This window comes from Mustela putorius, unplaced genomic scaffold (genome assembly GCF_011764305.1).
Source record: "Mustela putorius furo isolate JIRA1106 unplaced genomic scaffold, ASM1176430v1.1 tig00000508_pilon_pilon_pilon, whole genome shotgun sequence".
In the NCBI taxonomy this organism is placed as follows: Eukaryota; Metazoa; Chordata; class Mammalia; order Carnivora; family Mustelidae; genus Mustela; species Mustela putorius.
In genome coordinates, this window is record NW_025421402.1 from 9,738,165 (window position 1) to 9,750,164 (window position 12,000).

The 12,000-nt window shown below is 32.5% G+C and overlaps 1 protein-coding gene across 1 annotated transcript in view; it reads right to left on the reverse strand.

Moving 5' to 3' along the window:
* Positions 1-1,646: 1,646 nt before the first annotated feature.
* CDC73 (cell division cycle 73) overlaps positions 1,647-12,000 on the reverse strand; it is a 116,147-nt gene continuing 105,793 nt past the window's right edge. Inside the window, exons 16-17 of the mRNA XM_004751502.3 lie at positions 8,590-8,731; positions 1,647-7,662 (exon numbers count right to left, since the gene is read on the reverse strand). Coding sequence (XP_004751559.1) covers positions 7,626-7,662; positions 8,590-8,731 — 179 coding nt within the window. The 3' untranslated portion in view covers positions 1,647-7,625. The remainder of the gene's footprint in view (positions 7,663-8,589; positions 8,732-12,000) is intronic.

The window sequence follows — 12,000 nt, forward strand, 5'->3', positions numbered from 1 at the left end:
GAACGGTAATAGGGCAAAACTCATGACAGTGGAGAGAGATGTAGGAGAACACATATGAACAGACAAGTCCTTGATGGGTGACAGGACATATAAAAAATTGTAATAGGAGGAAAGATTATTAAATGCATGTTACTGAGATATAGTACTAAGAATTCCATGGCTTGTTTCCTCCATCAAGAATAGTAAGGTCACTTCTGGGTGAAGACAATGAAGTGAGAGCATAGCTCCACCACACTTTAACAACTAAAAAATTGGTAGGAGAAAGAAAAAAAAGGAAAAACAGAAAACCATCAGCCACCAAAGAAGAAAAGGATACACACCATCTCATGTTGATAAAGAAAAGAAAGGAACAGATTCTGGTAAGGTTTAAATTAGGCTCAAAGTAACATCTAACGTACCTCACTGTAAGAAAAGAAAGCTGACAACATTCCAAGAATTCTCATCCAAAATCTAGAACAAAACAAACTTGAGGAAGTAAGAAGATGCCCATAGAAAAGCTAATGAGGGTACCTGGGTGGCGCAGTTGGTTGGGCAACTGCTTTCGGCTCAGGTCATGATCCTGGAGTCCCGGGATCGAGTCCCACATCGGGCTCCCTGCTCACTGGGGAGTCTACTTCTCCCTCTGACCCTCTCCCCTCTCATATTCTCTCTCTCACACTCTCTCTCTCAAATAAATAAATAAAATCTTAAAAAAAAGAAAGAAAGAAAGAAAAGCTAATGAAAAACCCTTTCCAACCTCTAATACTTTCAGGTATCCCTTTTTTCCAGCACCCCAGAGCCACTTTGGGAACCATTCATGGAGTTCTCCCTCAGAAAGGAGATGTATATTCAACTAGGAGTGACCTCAGTTTGGGCACGTTATGAAACCTCAGAACAGAGTGGTGCTCAGGCCTTCCAACAAAGAATTTTATCCACTTCCAATTATCATTGAACTACAGAAGAGACAATACAAGATCTAGCCTGATGTGGCAGCAAAATGGACTCAGAGAAGGTAGAAAGTCTGTCAGGATTTACACTTAGTTCAGTAAAAGCCCTCATAATCTATGCTAATGGAACAAGCACACAATTAAAAAAAAAAAAAGTTAGAGGCAATGAAATGATCTATACCTTTAAAAAAATTCTAAAAATATCTAAATGTACATTCACTTATCTCTTGATACAAAGCCAATGATTTTGAGCATGGATGCTTTAAAGCTCATGCTATTCAGTTACAATGTTCTTGATGCCATTGATGTAAGTCACCAGCCTGTGGCCATCTTCCCTGTCACCCCTATTCTTGTCGTTCTGTTATTTCAACATTCCCATGAGTAACTGTGGTCTCAGATCTCTGACTCCAAAAAGCTCTTCTCCTCAGTCACTTCCAAGGTCTTGACTTTTCCTTATGAATATCATATCACCTCTGAACTCTTGATCTCATATTCCCACCCTCCTTTCTCTTTCAGACTTACTTTTAGCTTCATTTCACTGAAGTTTTCGGTTCATGAGTCAGCCCCACTTTCATACACTCCATGACCTCATTTATATTGTTTATTCCTTGAAGAGCTGAGATTCCATGTTCTGGTACTATAATCATCACTTGTTACTTAACTTCACCTCCCTGGCTTGCTTCTACTTCCATCAAAAGTTGAAAATCTATTTGCTTTTTCTATATCTGCAACCAAGCCACTACATGCTGCTGGAGAAAAATCATACCACAGGTTTGCCTAGCTTCACTTACGTTTATGTCTAAACCCCCAAAAAATACATCACTGCCTAAATCCTACTACAATGTTTCATAATGAGTTAGAGTGCCATTATAATTTCTTCTTTCTCCTCCAATTCCTACATCAACTACCATGAATGCCCCCCAGTTTGTTTCATCATCAGTAACCCTTAAACTTCCTTTTTTGTACTCAGTGGTGTATTATGAAATAAACACATAAATAAGAATATAATACTTTAAAACTGTCTTACAGTCAAAATGACCATAAACTTTAGTGATGCCCAACTGGGGTAAAATAATTGAATAAGCCAAGAGCAAGCTCATTTGATCTTCCCCAACCATTACACACACCAACTTGATAAAATTTCAAACTATTTCATTTTAAAGAAAAACATATTTATATTATTTAATAATTTTAAAGAGAAATTGATACCATTACCATATTTACACTTTTAATATGGTAAACTCCATGAATGTAGTTCTTCTGTGAGTGTAAATTACCACATTTTATCACAGTGAATGTTGTATAACCACCCAATGTGTTTCCATTTGGAAATTTTTGGTAAATGAAGTACAGTCCAAAAAAATATTCAAGTGTGATTAATCAAATCTCTAATTTCTTCTTTCTTATACTGATTCCTATTTACATTAGTTATGTAATATAAATCAACATTTTTTGGATGATGAATTATGAACTATAATTCTGGGATAAAGTATCTACAAATAATTATGACAGACTCAACACAGGCTTCTCCAGAGCTATTTTTATGTTTTTTTATGGTCACTGAAGAAAATTAAGAGGAAGTCTTCCAAGCTACCATAAATACCTGATCATTACATGATTAAATAAAAATGGGAAGTGTTTTAGAAAATGAGGAGAAAAAAGCTTATTTGGCAATGTGCTGTTATACATATACTAGCACCTTTGAGTCTTAAAAAAAATCCAACAGCATTTACAACTCATGCTGTATCTATTTTAGTTATGTGACTGCTCATTTGACTAAGAGCCAATGATCAAATGAATAGAAGAGCAAGATAAAACACATATTAAGTGGGCACTTATGAACTGAATGGAAATTAAGTTTGAATAGGGCCCATTAAACTCTTCATTAAAGAAATTTTGTTGCAAAAGAGTCAGACGTTATCACTGGCACAACCAATATGTTGATGCTGTTAAAGATCTGATTATATGCAGAGTACAGTTTGTTTTCAAACTATAAAATGTTAAAATCAGAGTACTCAAACTGTAAAAACAATGTAATTTACCAGATACATTCTTAATTCTATTAAAACAATAAAGGACATAGTAAATTGGACCATAAGCAAACCAAGTTCAACAGAGCATGTGGCTTGTTACTTTTAGGAAGAACTATGATTCCCTACATTATTTAACGCATTAACAAAAAACTATAAATGTACTTAACTCACTAGTTTTCAAAGTGAAAACTCACACTGCATTTATTTTCAAAACAGAGAAATACTATGCCTGAAAAATCTCATAATCCTTTCATGGAAAGACAGTCGTCATCCATATCCTACCCCAAAATACAGTTTCTGTGTTCTTGGTTGGATGTGATTTTTTGGTTGGAGGGACAAAAAGCCGAGTAGAACTGGGAGTGGGAACGTCCCCAAGACTGCTGAAGTAAAGTCTTATAAAATGTTTTATTTACAATTAAACTTGAAATTTAAAAATTGACTGAAATGGCATAAGAATGACTAGAACATTTTATCAGGTCACATGGCCCAAATTAAAGCTCCATTCAAGAAACACTGTGCTTGAGAAATAATACAAATTGGTGGCTAAACAATCATTTATAATGCCTACACCATGTAAATGAACTACATTATATATAAACCACTATAATCAAACTTGGAGGTTAAGTAAATTTTAGTCAACTTAAACTGGATAGAAAGGGAATTCAGTAGCAAACAAAATTCTCAGTACATCATTCACTTAAATGTGACATAGTATCACCCCACTTTTTGAATTTTGGCAATAAAATTTCATTACCTTTACTCATTTAAATGGCATACATTTATAACTCCCAAGATACTCTAATAAACACTACCTAAAATAATACATATAAGCCCAAACAGATCAATGGCCTGAATGTATTATTGCCTATTATGCATTTACTAAATATAATTCTTTATACACCTATTATACATTTTCAACTTTTCCCTAATTATATTTCCAACATATTAATATAGAAACCATGATGGCACCACTAAACAGCCAAATGTGGCAATGGAGAAGCCAGGATATATAGGACATGGCAGTTCAAATTCCTAATCCAATTCTAATTTAAGTCAAATTCAGTCATTTGTCCTTTTATAAAGTTAATTTACTTTGGTTAGGGTAACCAGTTGCATATCAAATCCAAGTGAATAAAAATTCAGTCAAGTAATACTAAGGCTCATGTAATTAAATTTATTTTTCATGTTTTAATTTTGATTAGCTTTTCCAATATTTATAAAAAGCACTGGTCTCAAAAGTTTCATAAACTAATTAGTTCAACAACTAAGACTCAGATAATCATTATCTGACAAAGTGGCACTTTATTTCTGGCCACATATGTATATCGTATCATCATTTCTATTGTTATTATCAATAAAATGGAATTGTAAGAAATATGGCAACTAAATACCCCCTCCCCACCCTCCAAAAAAGAATGTATCACTTTAATTTTGTTAGGAGTCACAAAAATTTTTATTTAGGAAAAAATTTCCTTCAATGTTTGATAATGAATTTCATTTAAATGAATAATTTACTTTTACTTTTCTGTGCAGACCAATTTAAAAGTATGCCCCTTTCCTTTCATAAGCAAACTCTAATTCTGCATGGCAGATAAGAAATTAATACTTTACTGTCTTCTACCTTAAAAATTAACTATGAAATTTTCCTCATTATGAACTAGTTATTTCTGTATGGATTGTTGTTATGCTGATATTTTTAAAAAGTTAGTAAAAGATATGGACATATGGGAAACAAATCATAAACTGTAATACTAGTTTATAATGAAATATATTAAACATTGTTTAAATATAAAACAGCAAAATACTCCTATATTAAATAAATAAGACTTGAATTTGTCATGTGGAACTTTAGGCCAGTACCCAATAAGGGGGATGGTCTAGTGTAAAGGTTGGTCATCAAAAGAAAAAAAAGCAGGAAAGGAAAAAAAAAAAGAGAGGAGAGGTGAGGAGGAAGCACATTTTAATACTGGTATTGTTTTTAGTAACAAACTAAATCAGTGATTCTCAATCCTTTCTGAACATGAAATTACCTTGAGAACTTCTTGAAAATACTGATGATCAGGTCTCAGCCCAGATTAAATCAGAATCAGGAATCAGGCAATAGTGTATTTAAATAGTCCCCCAAATGATTCTAATGGTTTGTCAGGGTTGAGAGTTACTGACTGAAACCTAGAAGCTTCTTAATGTTATCTGACTCAGAAGAGGATCCTATGAATAAAGAAATGAAATTTTCTTTTACTGGGGGACAAGACCAGGGTGTCTCCAGTTAACAGTAACTTATGGATATGTCAGGTTTACTAATGCATACCTCATTTCCATGAAAATATCTGTGTGTATCTCTTCATTCCCTGTAATTCCATACCTTCAAATTCCAACATCTAGTCAAAGTACTTTTTGTAATAAATCAGTTACATGGAAAAGGTCATTAATTCATGCATATAAATTATTTACTGAATGCCTACTATGTGCAAGGCACAGTTATAGGTGCTGCTGTAGGACTCAGGAATCAGGAGATAATGATTGGCTGAAAAAAAATTGTTTTTGGAATTAATGGCTATTAAATCAATTACATGGACCTAAATAAGGGACTGAACTACTGAAAAAAAAAAGAAAAAGAAAATCAGCACATACTAAGAGTCTGATTTTAAAATACATAATAGCATAGCATATTTGTACTTTCCCTAATGTTTCTTTATAGTATTTCCAGAAGCCTTTGAATATACATAAGGCAAATTCAAGATAGAAAAATAAACCCTGTTCAAAGTAGATGTTCCCAATTTTAACCACACTCTGTATCAAGTAAGTTTCATATATGACATAAGTATAAATACTAAAAATCTTTATAGAAAGGTAGTTCTTGTCCACTTGTAGTAGTCTTAAGTACTCTTACATTAAAATATCACAGATTCTAGTCCTCGACGATTTCATCATGGAGAAAGTTTATACAATACATAATTTATTTTGAAAACAGTTTATATGCTGAGAAATTCTAAAGTGAACAAATTTGAGTTCTCTTTTGTTTTGAAGAGAGGATGCAAAGAAAGGAAGGAAGGGGGTAGAATCTGTTCAAACCTTATAAATATGCTATAATCTAATAATTTAAAATGCTGACTGCTTTTCTTAAGAACCATTTATTCCACATGAATAAATACTTTTTCTATTTACTATTGGTACGGACTTTGGTGACTACTTTAAAAATAAATAATAAGTGCTTCTCATTTATATGATAGCATTAAATTTCAAAACGAGGCTAGGTAATGTCAGCATAACATAAGAAGGAGCTAAATGTTTACCAAAAATATATATATATATTCTGTCATATATATATATATATATACACACATACACACAACTAAGAGAGATCACTGGGCGGGGGGGGGGGAGAGATGGAGGAAAAAAATGACACAAGATGAATGATCAGCAAGGATTCTAATGGCAAAAACTCTTTAAGGGAGTAGAGGTTCCCAGTTGATTTTAGGTAATAAACAGTGAAATCAAGACTCAAGGAAAATGCTCATTCATTTGTATCTTGGATGCAATACTCTAAAGTAGAGAAGTAGTAAAATATTTTACTAAGTTAAAATATAGGTTTTATATTTTATACGATATTGAACACACACATAAAAATACCAGTGTTTTTATCTTGTTTCTGTTCAGACAATTAAGCAAATGTGTTCTTTGGTGTCTGGGGGAGTTTATCAATATTTAGGGATAATGGAAGATAAGAACTCCAAGATCAACATGCCTAGAAATAGAAGACTCAAAATCCTATGTCATACATATAAAGTAAGAATCAAAGGTGAACTTATGAGAAAAGATAAGAAGGTTAAAGTTACATTGCAGTAGAACTAATACATTTCCTTCCCCCAAACATACTCTGTCTTCCAAAATAAAAAGTACTATAGCCTATCAGGTTTTAATCTGTGTTTTGAGATTTTTCAAGTGGAAAGATAGCACAGATAGAAATATATCATTCTAAGTTTTAAAATCACCAAAGTCAGTGAGAAGAATGTACATTCATTAAACGTATTCATTTTAAAAGTGAAGAAGTCTTGAAAAGGCTGAACAGTTCAACCAGCTGAAGAATTGTTCTTGATTTTTCATTATTCTTTTTTAAATAAAGAATAAGTATAGGTATAGTATACATACAGTTGACATTCTGATTCATTCAAAATAGTCACATCCCTTTGCTAGTTTTCAAAGTTTCAGAGACTAAAATTTAATACCATTCATAACACAGTATTTCCAGTAAAAGGAATTATAGAGCAATGAAAAATCAGAAGCAAGATGGCCTAGAGAGCCTTATAACCTCTAAATATACACACATTTTATAACCTGTATTTATTTTCTAAAGAAACAAATTTTAAGTAATGCTAATTTAACCAATGGAGAAAAAACTTCTATCAAAATATACAATTTCCATTACAGACTAGAAGGCTAATATTAAAAAAATAGTTGTAAGCCAAAAAGTTTGCTTATATGGATGACAAGCATCATCCCCTTGAAGCATAAAGCATCAAATAAGGTCTTATAAAAAGATCGATCTGTGACCTTCTTCATTCGTAAATTCTTGATAAATTCATAAAGCTTGAGTCTCAGTCTTTAGATCAAGGTATATCCATGCTTCTTAATCCAGATCTCCAGAAAAAGAGAAACCAAGTAAAATTCAGAATCTCAAGTGGGATTTATGCTTTACCATGTACCTGAAAAATAATATTATAATAGGTTATAATGATTATAAGAATGGTAGAATTTTTAGAATATTACATGTAAAAATAAGTTAACATTTTTTTAAACTTAAAATTCAAAAGTGAACAGGATGTTTTGTTTTCTAAAAAACTGGAAACCTGATACTACACTTTGGAAATACAGAATAAGAACTTCTGAAGCCAGAAAAAACATTCCTCTCATTAAATTCTATAATCTCAGAGCTTCTAGCTAGAATAACAAGTGTTCCTCTTTAATATATTATCAATTATAATCACTGGGTTACCTCAGTCATCTCTGACTTTGGAAAACCCTTAATATTCGTCAAGAGACTTATACCAAGAAAGAGGAAGATTTTAAAGAGCACCTCAATGAGAATAAATTCAATGGTATTGTGATCATATGCTATTCTTAAATTTTCCGATTGTAAAACTGGTGTTTCTGTAAAAGAGTTTTAAGAATTCTATGTATAATAGTAATTAAAATAAATTCTAAACTGAATTCCTTTCACAAGCTTCCCATAACAAATCCAGCCAGTGACCTTTTGATGCAAAACAAAAACAAAAACAAAACTATAGGGATCACTTAATCTAAGCCCCTTGGACAGACAGAAAACAAGGTTCAGAAAGGTCACAGTTCATTAGAGCCAGATCACAAAATCAGAACTAAAATCTAGGTCTTCTGACTCAGAGTCTACTGTTCTTTCTATCCAGGTATATACCCTTTCTCCATCTGTTTCTAAAATCAATATAACAAAGATATTTGTTTATTATCTACTGGAGATCGGCATCAAATCAGACAATGTTCGAAAGGGGGAATTGAGGGATATGTTCACATACTTTAATGAACTTAAAATCTAACTGAGGAGAAAGGAAAATTACTAAAATAAAGCAGAAGTAAGTGCATTTTAGGATCAGAATTACCTATCCAATGTTTCCCAGAACCGTAAGAAAACTGGTCTATCCAAATGACGTTTGTGATAGCTGAGTTCTAATACTGTTACATCCCATTTCTGAACGTTTGGATCTAGACGAACTTCATCATATTTGAGATGGAAGGCTTTAACTATATGGGGGGAAATAATATTTTTTATTCAAACTGCAATCAAAATTATAAAAATATTTTACAAAAGAATAAAAATAGCCAATATAGACATTAACCAAAAAACTAAACAAAACAAAAAACTTTAAAAAAATCAAACTTTCTTCAACCAAATGAAGCTACATTATAACCAAAGCGATCTTTGAAATAGATGCTAATAAGCACTGTGACAACCTCAAAAACAGTCAATTCAACAGCTATCTATTGAAGGTTTATACATGCCAGCCACTGGGACTGAAATGAGGAATATGGCAGGATAAAATGCATATGGTCTGATGAAAGTTAAGAAGCAGCAGCAGCACCTATTCAAATACAGTATGATAAAGTTGTAGAATATCACAGAAAATTAAAGAGTACCTTGCCCAGACCATGGAATTCAGAGAAGGCTTACATAGGTAATGATCTCTAATCTAAGATCTATAGGTTGAGTAAGATTAGGCAAACACATAACAAAAGTGACCCAGGTAGCCAAGAACATGCTCACAGAGAAAATGGTTTCAGTTAGGAACTAAAGAAATTTAACGGAACTGCATCATACAAAGTAATGTATGTAAAAGGTAAGACCACAGATTCAGAACAATTTTGGCTATGTAGGTCATATTAAGGGGCATGGACTTTTATCTGAGAGATAGGGAGAATCACTTCCAAGTGTTTAGCAGCAACTACTGATATAATTTAGTAATCTAAAGAAGACATTTGCTCAACTTGGGAGAAGATATATGTCTGGCAAGAAAAAGATTCAAGAAATAATTAAGGAATAAGAACTAATGGAACTTGATAAGAAATGATGAAAAGGGAAAAAGAAAAATTTGGAAAGCCTTGTGAGAACGTTACCTAGAAGTAGATAATTAAAGGATATAAAGAGTGAGTCTAGCAAAGGCCCGTAAGAGTATTTCAGGCTTACAGAACAGCTGGTAAAGAGATTCTAAAATGAAAGCAAGCTTGGCCTACTCTATAAACAAGTATAACCTCTTTTGCAGGCAATGTCCTATACGTAGAATTTGGCTATGGTTAAAAAATATGAATTTATTCCATATATAATAGTAAGCCACCAGAAAGTTTACAGTTAGAAGGTGAAATTATTTGGTTTTCATTTTTAATAGTTAATTCTGGGTGTTGGGCAAACAAAAGACTTTAGGTCAAAACCTCCCAAGTAGTGTATATTGCAGAAGGGTTAACAAATGGACCATAAAGTATTACTTTCAATCCTTCTCTCTCCCTGATCATCCAGTTGAATTATCCTGGCTAGGTTACTGTGCAATCAGTTTACCAGCAGTGAAGTTTTTGTTTTACACATACACATGTAAGAAGTTTAGCTTTCCTTTCAATTTACCTTTTTTCTAACATGTAAGATATAATTGTTACTATCATCAACATCTAACATTAGAGGTCTCTAAAGATAAAAATGATAGACTTTGTTACAATTTTTTTGATAGCTACTTTATGGATTATTTGTTCCACACTGCTTGTTGGCCTACTAGCTTTCGATGTTAACAATGAATCAAATTCTTTTTTGCTTGTTTAAGATTTTATTTAAAAAAAAAAAAAAAAGAAAAAATTTTACTTATTTGACAGAGAGTGAGAGAGCTCACAAGTAGGCATAACGACAGGCAGAGGGAGAAGGAGAAGCAGACTCCCTGCTGAGCAGACAGCTCAATGCAGGGCTTGATCTCAGGACCCTGGAATCATGACCTGAGCTGAAGGCAGATAGATGCTTAACCAACTGAACCATTCAGGTACCCCCAAAGTATAATTCTTGATGGAAATCCAAGATGAATCATTTGTGCGCACAAAAAGAAACATATAAACATTACTTCTGAATTATTATGCTTTTATATAATTAAAGGTCCCCTCATCAGATACATTATTCATTTTGAATTTAATTCAATGTAATGTAATATAATGTAATTCAATGTAATGGATTTAAACTGAATCATTAAAAGGGCTATATATTATAGCTTCAGAAAACCCATTTTCAAAATATTTACAAGTATAAAAAATCTTAATTTTAAAAAATTTTAAATTAAATAAAGTCAACATTTCAATACTTCCTATTTTCCCCACTACATGTTTCACTTTAATTTTCTCAATAGGATATATTTTAAATCATTCCTTCAAAAAATATTCATCTTTCTATCTATTTATTTAGAGATGGGAGGTAGCATGGCAGAAGAAGAGAGAAAATCTCAAGCAGACTCCCAGGTGAGTGAGGAGCCTGAGGCAGGGCTCAATCTCATGACCCTGAGATGAACTGGGCCGAAATCAAGAGTTAGAAGGTCAACCAACCAAATGAGCCCCTATATCATTCTTTTTTTGAAGATTTTATTTATTTAGCTGAGAGAGAGAATACAAGTGCACAAGCCAGGGAGGAGGCGGAGGGAGAGGGACAAGTATAGACTTCCAGCTTAGGAAGGAGCTCGATGCGGGACTCAGTTCCAGAACTCCAGGAAAATGACCTGAGCCAAAAAGGCAGACCGTTAACTGACTGAACCACCCAGATGCCCATCATTCTTAAAAATATATTAGTTATATTTTTAAAAAAATGATTTATCTGAAGTTCTAAAAGCCTACCATCCCCCACTCCTTAATTTTAATAGATTTAATTTATATAGTATGTATTTTTCCACTAGAATAGACAACTTTTAAAATTTAAGGTGAAACATGAGAGTCCAAAAAGTTCAAATCACAAATGAGAAAGCATAAGGTTTCTCTAATCATATAAGATATTTTATTAGTATGAAGGAATGGTGGCAAGCAAACTTACACTACGACATCACTATAAAACATCTTTCTTATTCAGAGAAAGACTTTTAGTTTTTAATACTCAGCAAAAAATAGAACAAATGAATTTCTTTTATAAGGAGCCAGTCATCTATCTGGTGGCACAATGAATAATAAAGCAAAATGCTTCACACAATTCAGAATTGTTTATTTTTGGCAAACTGCATGAATCTCATCGACATGATTTTACAGAAACAAGGAAGTAAAAAAATAGACAATGCTCCTGAATAATATTTAGTAGTACAATGATGGCATGTCAGATAACAGAGGAACAACATAATTATACATTACTTATAGATTACATCAATAGATTACTCATGAAAAAAAAAACTCAATGGATACTAGCATTTTATACAAATCAATACTTATTATCTTTTCTAAAATTTTGTATTCTATTGTGCAGTGTGAAGAAAACAGAAGTTTTTGTTTTGTTTTGTTTTAATCAGGGACCA